General features: G+C 37.3%; 1 protein-coding gene across 3 annotated transcripts in view; it reads right to left on the bottom strand.

The window, feature by feature from the left end:
* Nucleotides 1-5,233: 5,233 nt before the first annotated feature.
* Nucleotides 5,234-23,499, bottom strand: part of LOC127580419 (lysine-specific demethylase RSBN1L-like) — a 46,241-nt gene continuing 27,975 nt past the window's right edge. For all 3 annotated transcript variants that reach the window (XM_052033874.1, XM_052033873.1, XM_052033876.1), the window contains 5 exons: nt 21,718-21,855; nt 20,217-20,359; nt 13,468-13,635; nt 6,770-6,878; nt 5,234-6,014 (listed from right to left, as the gene is read on the bottom strand). In XM_052033874.1, coding sequence (XP_051889834.1) covers nt 5,520-6,014; nt 6,770-6,878; nt 13,468-13,635; nt 20,217-20,359; nt 21,718-21,855 — 1,053 coding nt within the window. In that variant the 3' untranslated portion in view covers nt 5,234-5,519. The remainder of the gene's footprint in view (nt 6,015-6,769; nt 6,879-13,467; nt 13,636-20,216; nt 20,360-21,717; nt 21,856-23,499) is intronic.

Raw genomic sequence — 23,499 nt, 5'->3', positions numbered from 1 at the left:
AATCCTTGAAATAAAAGTCAGCATTCCATTAGCCTCCCTGATTGCCTGCTACACCTGTGGGATAGTTTTCCTGTCCCATGTATATGGAGCCCAAATCCCTATGTTCTGCATTTAAATATTAATCTGTTTCATTATTCTTCCACCCAAAGTGAAGAAAATTCCATTTTCCCATATTACTTCGCCAACTTTTTGCTTACTCAATATTATCAATCTGTAACCTGTTTGTGTCTTTCTCAAACCTTTCCTTTCTCCACTGTCACCCCCACCCCTCACAACCTATTTGCTGATACACACCTGCATATTTGGCTACAGTGTATTCACTTCCTTCCTTAAATATTATGTAACCAGGACAGACCCAACATTGATCTTCACAGCACTTCAATGGTTACACATTGCCAAACTGAAAATGAAGCCCTTTTCCTAACTTGCTGCTGCTTGTTAGTTTGCCAGTACTCTATCCATGCTAATATTCTTAAATGTCCTTTTAGATAATGTCGTCTAAACAAAACTTGAATGTGGGTAATGATCGCTAAAGGCTATTCTGTCACTGATTTCATTCTTTAGAGAAAACAAGAACGTCAGTGTTACCAGTCAACAAATGACTGAGCAGCAAGTGTTCAATAGAATTGTTACATTCTTACACACTCCCTGGGATTTCTTTCACAGTAAAAACATTTAACAAAATTCTGAAACACTGTGGTTCTGATAAAATGTTTACTCTATTTCTTTACTGATACAACCTGAGTATTTCTTGCATTTTGTGTTTTAACTTAAGATCCTTCTTTATGATTCTATTTGCAAGGACCATACAAATCGATTCCCGATAGTTCTTGGGTTGATCAGTTTCAACACTGTGGCAGAAAAGAGGCTGCAATTGGCCTTGGAAGAGGAAATGTTTGCCACGATTCCTGACTAGATCGTAAGCAACACCTGCAAGTAAAAGGAAAGACAATCATATTTAGATGCAACACTATAATCAGAGTCATATGATGAAATGCTGATTTGATCACACCTGGAGGTACTTATGTGACTGTAACCCTACAGGAGGGGAATAAGGAAAACATGCAAGGCTAAATGAAGACCAAATAAAAGATGACAGATAATTGAACAGCAAGGCTTCATAGAATAAGCTCAAAAAAGGTTTGGCAAAATAACTGGAAAACATCAATAGTCTTGTTACAAACTTATGGGATTATTTTTGTCTTCACCCCTTTTGAGACATCAATTTCTACAAGTCTCTTCACAGTTCAACTGTCAGTGTAAACTCTGAGTTCAAGTACCAACAAAATTGTCATTTGAAGGCATTACACTTGAGCCCAATCCAATCTTAGTTCACCCTTACATGCATTCTTACATCTTTATGATCAAGAACCAGAAAACCAGCTATTTTGCCCAGCACGAGCGTTGTGACCTTGTTCCCAACCCAGATGACATCAACTGATTAGCATTAAGTACTGATAAAAAATTGGTACACTGGTAGTTTATAGCTTTGGCATAGATTTCACTTAAAATAATTATTTTTCTTTCTCACAAAGCATGATGAACCTCAAGGTGCAAATTCACAGAATATTGTAAATAGGTTATATAGCAGAGATGGAAGCATGGAAATGCCATTTAATGGTGGCTTAAACTATTAAATGGTTGGGAGAAGAACGCAAAGTAAATCCAATTACTATCCCATAAACCAACACTTAATAAAACTACTGCCTGTTCTTTATATTTGCAATAATTGCCATCCTTAAGACTTAGGATATTCAAATTCAATGATTTTAGCTCCTCCCTTCTCATCGTCAAGATCCCCAAAAAGCCTTCCAGGTGATTCAGCAATTTACTTGCGTCTTTCAACTTTGTCAGGTATTTGTGCTTTGCAACATATAATGTCCTCTATTGTGGGAAGTAAAATGCTTTAACTTCTCAATTCAATTTGCACGCATGACCCTCAAACTACCAATTGTTTGTCATTTAATTTTCCATCTCATTCCCATCATTGGCCCAAAGAAAAATCAATGTAAGCTCAAGAAATCAAACCTCAACCAGGCATCAGTCTCAACGTTTGAAATCAACATTTTTAGATAATGATTCTACTATTCACATTTTCACCACATCTATTGTTTAATATTGCCTTTCCAATCTATCACAGACCCCCGTTTTATCTCCCTCATTGATTCTGCTTATTAAATCTTGGGCTGGAATCTTTTCAGTTCTTGTGAAAGGTTATTAATCCAAAACATTAAGTACTCTTCTCAGATGTTGCCTTTTATGCTGAATCTTTAGTGTTTTTTTATTTTGGATTCCTAGCATAAGTTTCTCTTTATCCTAAGCATGGTGATTCTCCTAACATTATATGTAAAGATTACTGAAGGAAACATTATCTAATATTAACATTGCACAGATATACTTATGTGTAGCTAATCATCACACTAGCACTGAATGACAAATTGTGTGTGAATATTGTGGTTTTAAACAAGAGTGAATATTCACTAATTCAAAGCTGATGCTGCAGAATACTAATTTGGTCAATATTGCTGCAACTGGGTAAAGTAGTAATGGGTCAGATCATGATCAATCTGGCTTGCCACCAGGGCTTCCCTCCACCCACTCCCTATTATTCCCATCATCCCAGTTGGCATTTGTGCCTCTGCTATTCCAATGGAACACGAGACTGGGCTTCCACAGCCATTTGGCAAAGTGACATCTGGCCTCAGGCAGTGGACCCTAATTTCCCACTCTCAGACTTTTTGCCAGCTTGCTGCTATCAAAGGCCAAAGACAGTTTTTAAGTAACTCTGGTAATCAGATATATTTTTTTTAAATGTTAAGTAGAATTAACTATTTAAAAAATCTACTTAAAAGTTTATACTCCTATAAATTAAAACAATAAAGGTAAACAGCATACATTTCTTTAAATCTAGGTCAGTGAACCAATTCAAATGTATGAGGTGATGTTACTTTTGAAAGTTCTCTTACAAAGCTATGGCCAGATTTTTAATTTTTTTCCAGATCTGGGCATCACCAGCAATGTCAGCATTTATTGCCCATCCCTAATTGGCCTCCAGCAGGTGGTGGTGAGCCACTTTTTGAACTGTTGCAGTTCTTAAGATGAAGTGACTCCCAGGATGCTTTTCAAGAGGGAACTCCAGCCTTTAGAGACACAATGAAGATGAAAGACCAACAATGTATTTCCAAATCTGCCTACTGTGCAACATGCAGGTGGTGGTGTTCCCAAACACCCAAAGTTCACATCTTACTTGGTGGTAGAGGTCATACTGAAAGGCCTGGATAGAGTGGACATGGAGAGAATGTTTCCATTAGTAGGAGAGTCTAGGATCCAAGGGCACAGCCTTAGAATAAAGGGGCATCCCTTTAAAACTGAGATGAGGAGGAATTTCTTTAGCCAGAGGGTGGTGAATCTGTGGAATTCATTGCCCCAGTGGCTGTGGAGGCCAAGTCATTGGGCATATTTAAAGCAGAGGTTGATAGGTTTTTGATCAGTAAGGGAGTCAAACGCTACAGGGTGAAGGCAGGAGAATGGGGTTGAGAGGGAAAATTTAAATTGGCCATGATCAAATGGCAGAGCAGACTTGATAAGCTGAATGGCCTAATTCTGCTCCTGTGTCTTATGATCATAGGTTTAGAAGTCCTGCTGGAATTGCTTACGCAGATAACTACAATGTATTTTGTAGATGGTACAAACTGCAGCCACCATGCACTTCTGGTGCTTGGGATACCAACTATGCAGGATGCTTTGTTCTGGATAGTGTTGAGCATCTTGAATGTCACTGAATACTCCTGGATGAGTGCAGATCCAATCACTTGTGCTATGTAGATGAAAAAGCTTGGCGTCAGGAACCATCACTCGCCTCAGGACACGCAGCCTCTGACCTGCTCTTCATGTCACAGTATTTGTGACTGGTCTGATTGAGCTTCTGGTCAATGGCGACCTCCAGAGAGTTCATGGTGGGAGACTCAGCAATTTGACTGAATGTTGAGGATAGGTGGTTAGATGACTTGTTGTTACAGATGGTCATTGTCTGGCACCTTCGTGCTACAAATATTACTCACCGCATCACCCCATGCCTGAATGTTGTCTAAATCTGGCTGCAAATAGGTATGGCCAGTCTAATTTCTGAGGCATTGCAAATGGAATTGAACAATGTGCAATCATCAGCAAACCTCCTCACTTCTGAACCCACAATGGAAGGAAGAACACCGATGAAGCAATGGAAGATGGTTGGGCCTAGGCCATTGTCCTGAGGAACTAATGCATTGATGATTAACCTCTAACAATCATTCTCATTTTCCTATGAGGTATGACTCATGTTTTCCCCTTGATCTCCATTGACTTCTTTTACCAATATTCCTCAATGACACATATTTACCAGATCCAGCATTTCAACTAACTATGCTGGTGCTCCACCCCTGGACTTGGTGGTGAGTTAGAAATAATCTACCTTATGGGAAGGACATCGCTGGTATTTTCCAATATGTTTGGGGCTATGGATCCACAGGAGAACAATCCAAAAAATACAAACTATACTGTGTAACCGTGATTAAATCCTTAAGCTTTTAACATTTCCCTGCCTAAATGCAGATGAGGAGATAAAGAAACAACATGAAGACTCCACACTAATGTCAGGACCATAAATGATTCAAGGGTTTGCAGATACTTAGTGAAGAGGCAGAGATCCTTATAAACTGGCTTTGAAGGGGCACCAGTACTTCATCTTGGAGAACAGCACATAATGAATAGCTTTATTTTGAAATCTAGAATATGATAACTTTGCACTCAATTCCTTTCCTTCTCCCTCTGGGAGAGAAACAAAGAAAATCTGGATTTGTCTGCATGGTTACACAAACTTCATCACATCTACATTAGGTGAAATAAAATAATGTTGGTGTAAAACAACCAAAGGCTAGTACAATTGATGCTTAAGTATATAAAAAAAACATCAAAGTACACTGAACCTTTATTAAGTGGTTCAGAATTTAGTTTGAAATCACACTACATAATTATAATAAAAATGTATTTACACTACTGGGTTGACACAAATATCAGTATTCAAACTTGCACCTAGTTTGACATAAGCTCTATGGATAAGCTTGAATCTGGAAACAATTTTGGCTCAGCTTACAAAAAAGTATATGCCGAAGTCAACTCTGCTTCTACCTGCACTACTTTTTTATCTAAAAATAAAAAAGTAATTTTTTTTTAAATTCCCTCCCTTCCCTCCCTCCCCCCAACCCCTCACCCGCCACCATTTTATCTGCAGTGTGACAGTGCACCCACCCCCTAAGTGCTGTTATATTTCACAGTTATGGACAGGCACTGAGGAATGTTACAAAGCTACATGTACTTTTCTGTCCTACCATGTAACAGTCTTAAGAACAGTAACAAGCTTGCCTCACAGAGCTTACATAAGCAAGAACATATTTTGTACGTCACACCATTGTTTTAAGATACATTTAAAAAAAATAAAAGCTCCAAAGAATATACACATATCAGTAAGAAAAGTTGTGTTGCTAGTCATGCACATTTGTGTTCACTGAGAGTAGCTGTTCTTCATCTCCACAGTCAATTTTGGTATTTGAACATGCTAGATCTTTCGATTCAGCTACATACTGTGATTCAGTGCTTCCAGACTCCACTTTAATTTCCGAGAGCTCTGTGATATTAAGTTCTATCTTGATTTCTTCTTGCTTTGCACTTTCAGCAGTAACATCATCACCCTGCTTTTTGTCCTCAGTCTCCATTTTGATAACTGGGCACTTGGTGTCTGCTAGTAATTCTGAGCCTTCAGAAGCACAACCTTGAGCAGGTGGATCTCCTGCATCTGGATGATATTGTTTCAACCGTATGTGCCATGCTAAGCTGCAAACTGCAGAGACAGTCTTGAATTGGTGTACAACATTCCGGGGAATGAAGTACACATCATTGTCATACAGTTGAATTCTAGCATAACGAATACCCTCTCTTCTTATCTGGTTGAGCTTTGCATCATCTACCCACTGAACACACTAAAAATAAAAAAAAACAGGTTCAGCAATTAAAATTGTATACATGAAATACATAAACACAGTAATTTCTGGCATACACAAGCTCAGGTACTGCCGATATTTTTCCCCAATCCAACTATAAGAAGAATTAAATGATTTCTTATTTGTGTTTACTATTTCCCCCCCAACTCCCCCCCCTCCCCCCCCCCCTACTCCCCAACTTTCATCAGTTCTTGCTTTGCCTGCCATTGAAGTGAGCCTCGCAATGGCAAAATGCTTTCTGGAAACACTAATCTTTAATTGAACCAGAGCACATTTTCTCTGGACTATGTCACCCATGTGGCTGTATCCATTCATCTATTGAGAAAAAAGAAACATTACCTAATAAGTGTTCAAGTAAAAAAAACTAAGATCAAAACTAGCATTTTCTAAATAAAAATTTTGTAGCCCAGTTTCTTCTTCTTCAAACAAGTTTGGTGCACTGTACCAGCTCTATCTTCTTCACCCACCATCTACTTAAATACATTTTTCAACAGGGCGGTGCCTTGGCAGATTATTCCCCTCCCTAAACCAGAAGAATTGAATTTAGAGCTTCCCATCCTAAATGGCTCTACACGTCACAGCCACCGGGGGAAAAGCAAAAAAAAACAACCTGCTAAAACAAACATAATTAATCATCATTTAGAAAGATAGCTTTTAGTTTCTATTTTGGAGAAATTTAAAATTAAGTGTAAATATTATTTATAAATGTGTTTTGATTACTTAACTTGAATTACCTGAGACAATGGTGGTTCATGCAGATCTAACTGCAACCTCTGCACCACCTCTAAAAAGTCTTCTGAATGAAAACAAATCACATCTTTGGTTATACGAGGTTGTTCAGACCTGAAAATGGAAAAATGAAATAATCCCATTGAGCCAAAAATCAGTACAGAGGCAACTGTTCATTTTGAAAGATGCCACGATGGATGAAGGTCAGTTGGTGCGTGTCATTCTCCATTTGATGAGTGTGTGGCATTATAGGTAGCAACATGGAATTTAGACTTCACCACACATTAAATAATGGTAAGTCACAGAACAGCTGGACATTTTTCAACTCAATTAAATGACTACTGGACTTAACACTGCTGAAGGTTACAACCCTACTCAGCATATCCTCTTTCAATGATCATCCCAAAAGCACATTCAGCTTCATTTCAATATTCATGGCAATTTATTTCAATAATTAATTACCTGCGGTGTAGAAGTCCTAGCTGCTGAACCTTCACCACAAATCTTTGGTTATTTTCAATCTCTTCAGACATGCTAAACAGACATCTAAATGGGTAGATTTATAATTTAAATAGGTCCAGAGTCACTTTTAGCTACTCTTAGTTTGTAAACAGCAAACAGACACTGGAAAATAGAGTTAGAGTTTAAGGAGAACCTCAAGGTAGATATCCTCTACATTAAACACATGCAGAAGGCTGACAATGAAACATTCAGTTATTCCCTTGAACAGCACATGTCCAATTTCTAATACTCCTACTTTTTCTAATTTCATCTCTTACTGGAAATTTTGTCATTCATGGACTTCAGCAAACAATCTAGGAAAACTCCAAAGCATGAATGCAATATGACATTTGTCAATTTAACTTTCTATATTCTAAAACTGTTTTACAAAAGAACTCATGCTTCACCATTAAGTTAGAGCTTCTACAAGGCTGTCAAATGGAAGAGAGTAGCAAAAACAGACAACAATGCCTCAAAAGTTCAGGCAGGGGCATTAAAAAAAAGTGGGGAACAGGAAAACAGCAAACATGATAACGAAATAGCGTATACCTGTCTTTACAAGGAAAGCATTAAAGCCACAAAAAAAAAGTGGGGAACCAAATAGAAAAACAGCGAGGTGCATAAGACAATGGATATTAGTAGGAAAAAAGTAACAGACAAATTACCAGGACTAAGGGATGAGAAATCCCATAAACCTGATGATCTACATCCTGATGTTTTAAAAGACTTCGCTACAGACAAAAAGGATGCATTGGGTGCAATTTAGATTTTGATCCTTAGATTTTGAAAATGTCCCAACGGCTTGGAAAAATTTTCAAGAAAAGCACATTAAAAAAGTGAAGTATAGGCCAGTTAGATTAACATTAATTGTCAGCAAAATAAAAAACAGGAATTAAGGAAATGATAATGATGGACCAAGAGATGCTTCTCATCATTAGGCAGAGGCAACATAATTTTATGAAAATAGAATTGCTTTTAAAAATCCATTACTGTTCTATGATGACACAGCCAGCAGGGTAAGACATCAGAGGAGCTATAGCATTTGGAAAAAGGCATGAAATAAGGTTATGATGCAAGAGAAGGGCTCATGGGGTTGAGGGTAACATATTAGCATGGACAGAGGATTGGTTAATGGAAAACATAGGAAGGATAAAAAGGGTTGTAGCAGCCAGCGTGACGTCAAGTATCCTATCAGGCTCTGGAAGGATACTTTCTTGGGAAGCACAGAACAAAGAGACACTGAAGGTAGGTCACGTAACTAGCAGTCAGTATAGAGGAGACACCTTTACAGCCCTGGGAACAATCCCATTGTAAATATCCCACTGTGAGTCATCAGGAGGACAGAACAATCAAATGATGATGTTTCTAAGGAACTGACATCTTGTGGAAAGTACAATTAGATAAGTTACAAGAAGCACAAACAAACACTCTGGTAATTAAGGAACCAAGTGGTTGAAGTAATTGGGCAATGGCACCAGCAGGAATTTGAAGTTAAAGAAACATACTTGAATGGATAAGGATTAGAATTACAGCTAAGTGGCAATGAAGAACTCAATGTTTGAAAGGTATGTGAAGAAATCTATAAAAAGGTGCATTATGAGATGACCAGCAGCAGTGACTCTGGAGAACATCCACTGAAGAAGACGACCCCAAATCAGGGGATCAGAAGACCTCACCAAGATCAAACCCTGGCCAGGTCCATCAAGAATGGGTAAAATGAGTTGTGAAAGTAAATGAGAAAGTTGTGTAACTAAAAAAGCTGTGAAACTAAAGAGTTAACAAGTCTTGTTTGAAACTATGTAGTGAACCTTTGAGTTGTTTGAACTAATTGCAATTAATAAAGTATAGTTGTTAGACAAAGTCATTGTCTGGTGTGTTTTATCATGTGCTGCATTTAAAGGGCAACAGGGTCATTTTCACATTAAGAAGCAGTATCTAGTGAAGATCCTCAGGGATCAGTGCAGGGGCCTATGCCTTTAAAATCTATTCATGATTTACTCAGATGAAGGGATCGTGTAATGCATACAGATGTGCAGAAGGAACAAATAATAGGTGGAAAAGCAAATTGTGATGAGGACACAAAGTTAGGATATAGATAGGTTAAATAAGTGAATGACAACCCAAAGCCTATCCAACATCTACAAGGCACAAGTCAGACACTTAATCCAGGACAAGGAAGCTCAAACAACAGCAGCAGCAGCAGCAGCAGCAGCAGGTACACGGGAATACTCATCTGCAAGTTGCACATACAGTGCCAGTCTTTCATTGCCACTGGGTCTAAACCCTGGAAATACCTACACAGAAGCATAAGAGGAACTCCAGCTGAATGACTGCAGCAGTTCATCATTATCTTCCAAAAGGGCAATTTAGCAATAAATGCTGGTCTTGCCAGCAAGGCTCAGATCCCAAGAAATAATAAAAAAATTGCAAAAATGTATCTTGAGGTGAACTACAATTATCCAATGTGTTAGGAATACCAGAAAAGCAGAATATTATTTAAACAGCATGAGACCATTAAACTTCAGTGTTTCACATCTGGCCACCCTTGTCTAAGACAGACAAAATTAACATGAAGCAACAGCAATTAAGGTAAACAGAATTTTGCCCTCTGCTGCAAGTGTTAAGGAGTATAAGCATGGAAGCCCAACTACAAAAATAAAAGATTTTTTAAAAATTATAATGTGAGACCAGAACTAAAATACTGCTTAGGTTTCCTCATTTCAAGAAAGATACACCTGCCTTGAAGGCAGAGTAGGAAAAAATTCATTAGCTTGATTCCTACTGTTAGAGTGCTGTCCTTTGAAAGAAAATTGAGCAGAATATGTGAAAAGGTGGCATTAAGAATACAAGATTCTATTTGGGGCTTGACGAGGTAAATAGGATGTTTCTTCCTGTGGGGGAAAGCATAGAACTAGAGGGCAAAATATCCAGATCAGTGATCAGTTTAGCCATTGAAGAGTATCTCCAGTGGACTGCAAGTCTTTGGAACTCTCTCACTCTCATAGTTGTGGATGATGCGTCGTTATGGATAGATTTTGGAGTGTAGGGTGGATGAGCGTTATTGGGCACAAAGATCAAATCAGCCAAGATATAATATTAAACCAAGTTGAATGTTCTTACTTCAGTCCCAGTTAACATGAATTCACAATTACCTTTTACTGCTTTGATATTCCAAGATTACAAGTAGTTTTCAAATCAGCTGATATGCTTGTGTTTATTATGAAGTCAGCAAAACCAAAACACACGCCATATCTAGAATGATGTATACCAGAATACATCAATAGAGTGGCACAGCTGTCTCACAGCTCCAACGATCCATGTTCACCCTGATCTCCTGTGCTGTCAGTATGGAATATGCACATTTTCCCTCTGACCATGCGAGTTTCCCCTCAAGTGCTCCAATTTCCTCCCATATCCCAAAGGTGTGTGGGCTGGTAGGTCAATTGACCACTGTAAATTTCCTCTAGTGTGTAGGTGAGAGGTAGAATCTCAGAGGAGTTAATAGGAACATGGTGACAAAACAAACTGATGAAGGTAGAGCAGTGGATGTGATGTATATGGATTTTAGTAAGGTGTTTGACAAGATTCCCCATTATAGGCTCATCCAGAAAGTCATAAGGCATGGGATCCATGGAAACTTGACTGCATGGATTTGGAATTGGCCTGCCCACAGAAGGCAGAGGGTGGGAGTAGATGGAGCATATTCTGCATGGAGGTCAGTGACCAGTGGTGTTCCGCAGAGATCAGTTCTGGGACCCCTACTCTTTGTGATTTTTATAAATGACTTGGATGAGGAAGTGAAAAGGTGGGTCAGTAAGTTTGCAGGTGACACAAAGGTTGGTGGTGTTGTGGATAGTGTAGAAGGTTGTTATAGGTTACAAGAGGATATAGACAGGATGCAGAGCTGGACAGAGAAGTGACAGTTGGAGTTCAATCCAGAGAAGTGTAAAGTGAAACACTTTGGAAGATCGAACTTGAAGGCAGAGTGCAAGGTTAATGGCAGGATGCTTAGCGGTGTGAAGTACCAGAGGAATCTTGTGGTCCAGGTCCATAGATCCCTCAAAGTTACCGCACAAGTTAATAGGGTGGTTAAGGTGGCGTATGGTGTGCTGGCCTTCATTAGTTGGGGGACTGAGTTCAAGAGCCACGAGGTAACGTTGCTGCTCTCTAAAACTCTGGTTAGACCACACTCACAGAGTATTGTATTCAGTTCTGGTTGCCTCATTGTAGGAAGCACATGGAAGCTTTAGGGGGCAGAGGAGATTTACCAGGATGCTGCCTGGATTATAGAGCATGTCTTATGAGGAAATGTTGCATGAGCTAGGGCTTTTCTCTTTGGAGCACAGAATGATGAGAGGTGACTTGATAGGGCTGTACAAGATTATGAAAGTCATAGATAGAGTGGACAGCCAGCACCCTTTTCCCAGGGCAGGAATGGCCAGTACCAGAGGACATCCATTTAAGGCAAGTGGAGGAAAGTTTAGGGGAGATGTCAGAGGTAGGTTTTCTTTTAAAAAAAGAGTGGTGTATGCCTGGAATGCACTGCTGGGGCTGGTGGTAGAAGCTGATACAATAGAGACATTTAAAAGACTCTTAGATAGGCACATGGATGTAAGAAAAATGGAGGGTTATGGGCTGTGTAGGAGGGAAGGGTCAGATTGATCGTGGGCCCAAGGGCCCGTACTGTATTATACTGTTCTATGTTCTAAAAAGTTGCAAGGAAAAAAATTAGTTGAGGAAGTGGGATTTGCTCTGTGAGCTGGCATAGATGATAAGCCGAAGCAGCTTCCTTCTATGTCATATGGAAATATGGATTTAATATGGAACAATTGTTACCGTCCCCCCACCCCCCAAGGCTGAAGCAGTTTAAACCATGATTTTCTGGCCACACCACCCGCCCCCAGCACCCCCCCCCCCACCTGCCATCCAGGCAATACATGCTATTGTCAACTCTTCCCAAAGCACATTTTATGGGAATTTACAGAATTTGGGCAGCACAGTAGCACAGCAGTTAATTCTCCTGCTGCATAGGTCCAGCAACCAGAGCTTGATCCTGATCTCTGGCTTTATATGTGTGGAGTTTGCAAGTTCTCTGTCTCCACGTGGCTTTCTCCAAAGTTCCGAGTTCATCACTCAAGGGTGAGTGAGCTGGCAGGTTAACTACCTACTGTAAATTGTCCCTTGTGTAGGTGTCTGGTAGAATTAGGGGTAGTTAGAGAGAATAGGTTACAGGGAAATAACTGGGGGCAGTTAATAGAAGGAATAGGCTGCAGGAAGGTAACTGGGGGAAATGGAATGATAGGAGTGAGCCAAGAGCTAATGTAGAATGCATGGGGTAAACAGGGTTCTTCTGTGATGTAAAGAAATATGAGAAATATAGAGTGGTGAAACAATACAAGTAATGTAGGCAGAAATAATTCTAATGGTAAGTTGAGAAATAAGAGTATAAAATTGAAATTTCAACTTGAAAAATACTGCCATTTTGATAAATGTAGATTATATCTCTCCTACCCATAGCTCTAATTAGTCTAGGAATGTCAAATGCAATTGAAATGCCTGCTTCTCAATATAGATCAGAGTTTAAGCATAGGGCTGTCACTAGGTTTCACAGCACAGTATCACTTTTATAGTGCACTTCACCCACTGAGGGTAACTCCCATCTTCATTAATTCACACTTCACAAAAAAATATTCAAATGCCCCTCCTTAAACCTTCAGTGCAATTTTTCCTTCCAGGACCAAACAGAATTAGAGAAAAAGCATAATATTAGTTTCCCAAATTACATTCAAGGTAAGGACTTTGTGACTAAATAGTGACAAAGCAATGCAACTAGTTTTAGTTTTCAGAAAAGCGTTACATTTACTACATGGTGAAAAAGGAAGAAGTGCTAAATAAAAAGAGAAATTCAAATATTAGAATGGCCAGCAGCAATGCATGAACAGTTTGTCCATGTAACATGCAGATCAAATTTGACATGCATGCAAAAAAAATGATGCCATACATCCTTTCCAAAGTAAGGAAGTTTACTACCAACATTCTCACCTTTAACATTTAAAATGTTCTCAAACTTCATAAAGTTTCAAGTAATATTAAAGATGGGCATAAAAGCCTCAGCTTTAAAATCAGTAACTAAGGACAGATAGATTTTTCTTCAATCTTTATAATTAGCAGCACATAGTACAAGCCAATCAAATTCACATACCAATCTCCACACTGTACAGCTTTCAACACTCCAACAGCTGCTGTAGTCTGGCGCTCAAATCCTTGTCCAATATGATCTGCATGGGCTCGAGTCCTATCCTCAAAGAGCATTTCACGTGGTTCACTTGCACGAGGTAGATACTGTAGATTTTTTATTTCATTGGTAGTTCTAAAGGAAATGGATAAAAATTTAAATGCAAAGTTTGGCTTAAGTTCAGTTTCTATTTTTACTCAGTTAGTAGATTTTGTCATTTGCAAAGTAAGTACAAAGTGCAGGTCTTCAAATACCAGGGAAATCAAAGGCAGGAAAGAAGATTAACAAGTCAGCAATTTATTACTGGCAAGTCAGCATTTGTTAATCAGATAAAATTAGTGCTAAACCTATATACAGTACAAGACAAAAGATGGCCATTTTAACTGTATGCAGTATATTTTCTAGCCTTGTCCCTTTTTTCCCCCCAGTGATGCTGATGATAAAATGGAGCATCAAACAATGTGCTGGAGGAACTCTGCAGGTCATGCAGCATCTGTGGGATGAAAGAAATTGTTCACGTTTCGGGTCGAAATCCTGCATCAGGGCTGAGAGTGGGCAGGCAAGATGGCCAGCACAGAGAGAAGGGGAGTGGCAAGAAATTTCTTTCTTCCTACAGATGCAGCATGACCTGCTGAGTTCCTCCAGCACATTGTTTGTTGCTCCAGATTCAAGCATCTGCAGTCTCTTGTTTCTGATACCAAGTGGTCTATACTATTCATTTGCAGTTATTCTGCAAGAAGGTACATTACTATATTTGAAACCATTTCTCTCCAAACATAATCCTTTGAGGGTGAAAATTCAGATGTGCACATAACTCACTTGTAGTCTCATAAAACAAAAGCAATTTATAGTGTACGGTTTAAAAAGCTGGATTACATTCTCTAGGTGGGCAAAATGTCATCTTTACAACATTAAGTAAAGATGGCTACAATTCATATCCTTCCCTGAAGTGCATGGAACAACTGCAATTACTTGGAGCTAAAGTGCTGAATGTGGACTATTTGCTTAATTGCTCCAGGGAAGCTAGGGATTTTCTGTTGGAACAGAACACGTCAACCGAATAACTAACATAACACTCTCTAAATATAATCAGTGTTAATAAAAGGTTAAGTATTTTGGCAATGACATAAAGTGTTTAAGTGTTCAAAATATGATTCACCATTTTAAAGAAAGTTAAGGTTTTGCAGTGCTTGATCTAGAATTAAGGTACACTATATTTTTGGATATTATCAGTTTCAGTAACAACAATGCTACTGCAATACAGTCTTGGCTTTGCTTTCTATGTCTTATCTACAATGGAAAAAATTAGTAAAATAATTCAATTGCATTATGACGTTTTGATAGCAATAATACACCAAGGAAGATTGTTCTTGCATTTTGAAGTGGAGCACTTGCATGAAATGTGTACACCATAAGATGCTAGAAATAATGCAGTCTATGACCTGTGCAAAAAAAACTTTTACCAATCATTTCCTTCTTAAGATACAACAAATCACTGATGTTTTGATGGGTTGAACATATCATGAATGAATCTGTAAATGCCTCTTGTCCATATGTATGCCAATAAATAATTTCACTTACACAGGACATTAAATCAGATTATAAAGAAGCCTATCATGAGAAATTTGAATTATTTTATTCACTTCTTCCATCTTCAAGGTCAGTGTACAGGAGGAAGGTGTACAGTATATAGTCTATATTACCAAGCTGCATTATGGCATTTTATTTTACTTCTTTCCATCTGTAATATAATTTTATGATCTGGATCAATAATCCAACACAATATTGAAGTGGTACACTGTTGAAAATGCCACCTTCTGGTTGAGAAGTTAAAGGAGATTCAGGCTAAAAATACAGTGCCACCATTTTGAAGAAGGGTTCATATTCCCTTGTGTCCCCACACTTACCCTTCTATTTATATTAATAAATTGTACTTCTGGACAGTATTATATTGATGTTTCCTTTGGATGAACAAAATACCACATTTCCTCCATTAAATTAATGGTCATACTAATTCAATTGTCTGGAAAGGAGATTGGAACATCCCAAAATTTTAAGAAGCGATAAATCAATTTAAGTCTTCATTTGAATGCTCAAATAACATTGAGCTGAGACATTACACAAAATAGTTAAGCCAATTTATCTTCAATCATGAGCATTTTAATGTTGTGGAAACCAGCTCTACAAGAAGATTATGTGGTCATGTTTTTGTAAAACAAAATAACCCTTTTCACTTCTGTCATCCAACAGCAGATCTCTATAGAAACAGTGATATAGACATATCCAGAAATATATATACCATTCTAAAGATAACAAAGTATAACCATTCATGACACCTTACTCTCATTTTGACAAGCAGCAACAGCTGATAGCTATAGTATATTTTTTTTTGCAGTGAACCAGTACTAATGCTAAATGTGCACAAAATACTCAATTGTGAATTATTGCTTGTCTTGTGAATTTTTGCCACTCACCTGTACAGTTTTTTCTTACGTGAACAACTTCAGCAAGCAATAGATGCATTTATCAATAAGGCAAATCTTGGCAATCTACCTGATCTACATAAATGTGAAGCAACAACACATCGTACCCAGCCTCAATAAGCAGCATCAGTACACCAATATCAGCAGTATTATTGAATTCTCTGCAAATAAGAGGTCAAATTCCAAACTAATAAATGTTGTTATGGCAAGAAAAAACTAAAGATTCAGATGTCTTATACATTGCACCTCTCTTCTTGTAATTGCTCATAAGAATCCTAATGACACAAGTGAGTATGTTTTTCAAAGTCAGATATCTGACCATTATGAGCCAAAGCTCTGTAAGAAGACCCTCTACATTTTGTCTGCAATTCAGAGGTCTGAATTAACACAAAATATTAAGTTTTATTACATCTTAAACAAATAATTTAGCATGGTATCCACCAAATTACGGAAGAAATTCCAAATATAACTAGCATAAGCAATGAAATTTTGATGCATGCATCAAATCAAATACAGTATTGTTCACAGCCTGCAAGACCAAAGCTCTCCTCAGTGTGGTTGTTAAATATATACAATTACATAATGTCATTACAAGCTCACATTTGTCAAGTGAAACTGTTGAACCCATGCTCACAGTGCAAGGTGCATCAGATCTACCTAGCTATTGTTGGAACAGATAATACAGAAACTGGCAAAGGGTGTGTTGAATCTAATCCAATGCGAAATATTTTCCCCAAAGGCAAATTACTTGTCCTGATTTTCTGCAGATGAATTAATTAGAAGTATAGCAAGTAAACAAGATATTTGTTGTTCAGGGAATCCCAGTGATTCCAGGATCCAGAATTCTAGCAGTTTGCACATCAATTTAGGTTTCATTCCTACTGAAGCACCCCACAAGATCAATCATATCCAGACTTCTGAACTGAGCTGTTAATCTCAGTAATACTAACCTTGGGATTTCCTGCTTAATAATTGTGCCTCACCTCACTTCACCATTAGCACTTGTATATATGTTCCATCATAAGAATATCAATGCATCATGTAATCTCATGTAATTGCATGATCTTCAAATTAATTTGTTTGGAAATGCTATGACTAAAATTCAGCAAAATTGAAGAAGATGAGCTGTTTGAATGCAGGACTATAGGGATTCTGAGATGTGAATAAAATAATTCCAATATTTTAAACAATTCAAACTGTGTTGCAGTAAACATAATTATAATTACTGTAACTCCCCAGATAAACAATTTTGGCTTGTTCTTGTGCATCAGAAACTCATGTCATGCTGGCTGTGCACAATATTGATTTTCATAGTTATTAAATTAAGGAATATAAAAGCTATTCAGAACCGAGCATCACCAATTTTTTACCCTACCTTTCATGACTAGGACACATCCGTTCATATGGAAAATCCTTAAACATGCATTCAATATTTCAGAATCTGTTACTCTTTAAAATCTTGTCAATCTTTTTAATAAGAAAGCACTACAGTGAATTATTCGCATCACTTACATTAGAACACTAGGCAGCTATTTATGTATATACTGGACCTAACTCTCTTCAGCTACCTTTGTTCTTTATCACTTAATATCTCTGATTAACCCAAGTCTGTCAAACACAAATTTAAAATTAATAATTGAACTAGCATCTATTCATGGAAGCGTGCCAAATGTATACTAAATTTTATTCATGGAATTGTTTCCTATCTTCACTCTTGAAAGGACTTGTTCTAATTTTTCAGCCATGACCCCAAGTCCCAGATTTTCCAGCCTCAGTAATAGCTTCTATTTAACTCAATACTGTAATAGATTCTGATGCAATAGTTTTTATCTAACTGAATTAACTCTTAATTCATATCAACACTAGTTTGTGCATTCTCTGGTGATAATTTAACTTCGAGCCCAAAGCAAGCCTCCAATGCATTCTCTCCATTCTTTCCGGGTTGTAATTCCCCAAATTGCTCAAAATATTCTAGGCATAATTATGGCTTTGTATGGCTGTAACTATATTCTCTCAAATATTATGGCCAGTATTCAATTATCCTTTTTGATCAGTTTGAATAACTATTCATTAAATTTTAATCTTTATCAACATGAACCCTCTTGTTCTTTAGCAACAAGGAACCTCTTGGGACTTCTAATCTTTCCAGCTTTTCATCATTTAGAAACTTCTAATAACTATACTTTTCCTCAAGTTATTATTCAGCATTTACGAAGGTATCCATGACACCAATCTCTTTTTTGTCCGTCCCCCCCCCACAAATTCTTCCATGAGTTTAATCCTCCCTCACTCCCTAATACCTAACAGCCAACCAATTTTCTGTTTTATAAGCAAAGCACTCAATAGCCAAACTGTTACTGAAGCATTTTATGCCAACATACAACCGGACTTATCCAACAGAGGCACCTCCTGATACAAGTACCAGCTAAGCTGAACCAGCCATACAAATACTGCGGTGAATAACTTTCCTCCTGATTCCCCAGTAGTCTAGGCAAATAACTGCAGTGGGTGCCATCTAAAAAAAATGGATTGCAGTTATTTGCCTAGACTGGCAGTATCACCCAAACCCAAAACCTCTCCCATTAAGGACAAGAGCAGAAAGTGTGTCAGAACAGCACCACCTGCAGGTTCCCTTGAAGTCACATACCATCTTGATTTGGAAATATATTGCCTTCTCTTCATCACCTCAGACTTAAACCCTAAATTTCAAGTCAACAACATTGTGGGAGTACCTTCACCCAAAGGACTACAGCAATCCAAAGTGACAGCTGAACACTACCTTCTTACTCCCCAGAAAATTAAAAGGTATACCTTACAAAATAAACTCCTCAGACACAGATGCAAGTCACTTCATTATGTCCCCAAACTCTCAGCCTTCCTTCACCTAATCCTTTGCTTAAGAGTGTCCAAGAACATAGTTCCCTTAATACCAATTCATCAATACAAGTTCTGAAATTTTAAAAATCTAATGACCATAATCTTATATACAGAAAATGAACAGATGAGTGTGTTATTCTATTAAGGAGGTATGAACAACCTCAATTTTAAAAGAAATGCTCTGAGGGGAAAGAACAGAGTTGACTACAACCTTGAAGGTAATAAAGGAATTCCTTGTTTAAAAGGAATGATAAACATCATCCTAGAGTATTATTCTGAAAGAAATGAAGTCAGACTAGAGGACATAAATTTAAGTGAAATTTGAATATTTGAAAATGTTGGGTCAAGTCTTGAACTGAGATATACCAGCAAAAATTCCTGTAACTTGGAAATTCTTGACTGGAGGTTGTTGTGTAGCCTTCCCTCAGTAGAAGGCTGAGGGACATCTGCACTGCCCTGTTGGACTTCCCATGATGTTCAACAATGCAGTGCAAACCTCTGCAGATTTCCCATTTCTGTGTGGGAAATCTACTCACCGAACCCACATCAGATTAACCTGGTGCGAACACATCTAACCTATTAAAATGAACACCTGCCAGAAGGTTAAGAGAATCTTTCTATGTGAATTAGTGAAATAAGTTTAAAAATTTTAAATTCTTTTTATGTACACGTTTATTTAATTCTTCACAAACTTTGTGCTAATAATTTGAAGTATTGAAACTATTTCTCTCTTAATAGGTCCCAAGTAATTTTGAGTGTCTGGGAACATCAAAAATATCAACATACCTTCGATTTAACTGGCAGGTTTGATAGATACAAGGCAGAGGCTCACAGACTCTCACACTTACACAATGATAAAGTCACGGAGACTTACAGCGCAGAAGCAGGCCCTTCAGCTCATCGAGTTCGCACCCACCATCAACCACACATGTACACTAAGCCTACATTAATCCCATTTTTTATTCTCCCCATATTATCAGCCACATAGTTAAATACTGAAATCTAGTAGCTCCAGTTCTGTTGATAGTTCATCTACCCAAAACGTTAATTCAGTTTGTGTCTCTCCACAAATGCTTCTTGACCTGTTGAGTATTTTCTGGTTTTATTTTTATTTCCATGGTACATATAAAGGATCCCTAGAGTCTTAATTAACTCCTAAAACCTGGAGTATAAGATTTCTGGTATTATACAAACTGAGGAAAATTAGTGATTTAGTAAGGTATGCAAAGATTGTAGATCTTATTCCTACGACAAACAGTTGAAGGGAAAATGACTGCAGGTGAGCAGAGATTACTTAACATCTGGAAGGCAAAATTACAGCCTTGGTTAACATAATACACTAGACATTGAACTCACCGCCGTCGTTTAAAAGGTGATTTTGGCATGTCTGCTATAGGGATCACCTGTTCTCCCGGACGAACCCACATAATAGGACCATCGTCACTTTCTTTACGGCACTTAAGTTTGAGACTAGAAAGTGATCCCCATGGTAATGTACGCTATTAACAGAAAAGAAATAACTTATTTTTAAAATTTTATCATATGTCTCTTTCTTGCCACTGAAATTTTTCCAGGTTAGGATTACAAAGATCAACCAAATTTCTTCAATTGAATTTCAAGATACAACTGTAATTAGCTATCATAAGTAAATTAATCTTCACATAAAAAGGGACAAATCTGAGTAACCAAAGCAACCACTTGAAATGGTTTGATTCTTCATTTCAATAACATACAATCTTTGAGTCAGAAGGCAAATAAATCTAAACCATTCTTCCATAGAAAGGAAGAAGAATTTTTGCCAAGGAGAAAAATATACTTAACAGAAGTTAAGTTTTCTTGAAAGTAATTACCAGAAATGTGTTACAGGTTTTGTGGAAATCTAAACTAAACCATTTAGGGCATTTGCATTTTATTTTAAAATTATGCTAGTACAGGTTGAAACTCTCTAGTCTGACATCCTTGGGACCTGACGGTCCAGGATCACAGGAAATGCTCCCATGATCACCTTCCTCCTCTGAAGAGGACTGTTCTTTTTTTTTTAAGTATAGACACTCCCTGGGTTACATAAGGATTCCAAGAACTGTTCTTAACTTTTAATTTTAGACCTTAGCTAAATTAATTAGTACAGATCTGTACTACAGATTCAAAACATGCCAGACCATAGTTTCAACATGTATTACCATAAATTTTAGTCATTTTTGCAATGATAACAATACTCCTATAGCTTATCATGCTTTCAGAAGTCAACTCCCATTATTCCAACACTGACAAATACGTTAAATGATTAGATATTGCTTGAAATTTAAATACCTGGGCAAGTATTTCCAATGGTCTATGTTCCAATTGATTTTGCAGTTGTAGAAAGATATGTAATTACAGAGATTAGCTAGATAGCAATAGTGGGCTTTAAACAGATCATAATAGATGTGGATGCAGTTTTAGTGTTACTTTTCATTTGCCATTATTCAATAACAAATGTTTTCTTTCCCTTCAATGAACAATGATTATGACTACTGCTTGGAAGAATAATAAGGATATTAGTCCCACAGGTTTTGTGCATGAATTGTTGAGTTCTAGAATTCTCGGCACCTGAGGATTGTGGAGGTTAGATCATTGGGGATATTTAAATAGGAAGTAGATACATTTTAAGGATCAGGGAAGTGAGGGCTATCAGAAGTCAGCACAGAAGAGATGAGGCCTGAGGCAGATCAGCCATGAAGATAATGAATGGCAGGGCAAGTTTGGGGGGCTTACTCCCATTTTCTTATGTTTTTGTATTCACCCATACATGCAGTCCAGAACATTTCTTCTAACAGTTGTCAATATCTGTAAATTCCTATAATTAAAAAATACTTGCTTTTAAGAAAGGAGACTCTTCCAGTCTGTCAAGAAACTCTGGAAAATAGTCCCCAACTTCTTCATCCACAGCTCCCACCAAACTGATCTGTCGCATTGGACCAGCCCTGTAGGTACCATGCGAATATGTACGCTTCACCTATTATCAGATTAAACAAAAAAAATTAATGTTCAGCAAATGTACATTAGTCTTGCCATGTTTAGTACACAACATTATTGAGTACCAACAGAAAATATGGAAATGAAAAACTTCTTTACATCTATGAGGCCTGTGCCAAGAATCAGAGCATTTTCATTCTATGTCCACATTATGGCCAGATGCACAGTAAAGTTTCCCACTTACTATTGAAAGCATAACCCAACTACAATAAAAAAAAAGTTGGATTCTCTGCCCCATATCTCAAGAAATACAGGGGCATGATTTGATGTGGCAGAGTATCCAACTTATTTGCTATTGATTGGACTTTGGTTGATGAAGTTTAAAACAAACATGGAAAGTTGTTGAATGAATATGCTGATCATGACACAATAGGGAAAAATCAGGCATGTGGGACCTGAATGAATCAATGCAACTGAATATCATTATGACCAGATTGAAGAGTTGCAGAATTACCTGTGAAAACGACCAAAAAAATTATATTAGAATGGGTGAATTCAATATTAAAATCAGGGACAGAGAGAAACCTATGGTAGTGAAAGAAAAATTGGACAGAGGAACAGACCACCTTGATGAAACAGAGCCTTCACTTTAGAATTCATGAATTTAGGCACAAAAATATTTATGTTCTTCTATGCAACACCAATTTCTATAAGTTTATACACTGTCAATAAGCACATCCGCTTTCAGTTTCAAACTTTAGATTGTTCAGTATTCTACTTCAACCTCTGCTATTGCTATTTTATAGGTTTGTAAATATATGACAAACTACTACATCTGGACCATCTAGACAAAAATGAATAGGTCTTCTCATTGACTTGTAATATAAACCAAAAGAAATAGAAATCATATTGCAATTAATTAAAATGCCAAATCATAAATAAAAGTGTGATATTTGTGCAGGTCACCTTTGCTCAATTGCCAAAAGTTGTGGTTAACAAACAAAAAATCATTCAAGTTAGGCTTATGACTAGACATGTAAAAGCACCATTAAGTACAGGAAGATGCTGGATGGTACTTTTTGGTGGCACGATTTATAATTGCCTGAAAGAAATACCCTTCGGATTTCTCAAATAAGCATACTCATATATTATTTGCCATTTTTTAAAAATAATTTCTTTCACCTTCAAACTATTTTTCAATCCAATTTCCTCTACCTAGGAAGATAAGTAAATTCATTCCTTTCTATCATCAATTCTAATTTTCAATTTACCAGCACAAAGTATAATTACACTATATCCAGCCAAAGGTTTCATTTCAACACAGTGCTCATTTAAGGTTACGTGATCAAAAGAATTTTTCACAAATGAAAGCACATCTTCAAATCAACAAGGAAATTTAATCCTTAGCCAGAAACTTTTGATAATTCTGAAGCAGCTATTTTAAAGACATTTTCTGGTCAGATAGAAACAAATAATATTCAAGGAAAAATGCAAAGAATTTAAAAATGTTATGCAGCCATTTTCAAACAAGTTCATCTCTGATAGCATTGCTCATGACAGGTTCAAAAAATATATAATGGTACATATATAATGGAATAATATACATATATAATGGTATAATCTTTGAATATGTAGTTGATAGAGAATTTATTTTTGTAAATTTGTTTATATGAAGTTGACTAAT

This window comes from Pristis pectinata, chromosome 19 (genome assembly GCF_009764475.1).
Source record: "Pristis pectinata isolate sPriPec2 chromosome 19, sPriPec2.1.pri, whole genome shotgun sequence".
Taxonomy (NCBI): Eukaryota; Metazoa; Chordata; class Chondrichthyes; order Rhinopristiformes; family Pristidae; genus Pristis; species Pristis pectinata.
Note: the sequence above shows the minus strand (reverse complement) of the source record. Positions and strands in the feature narration are given on the sequence as shown.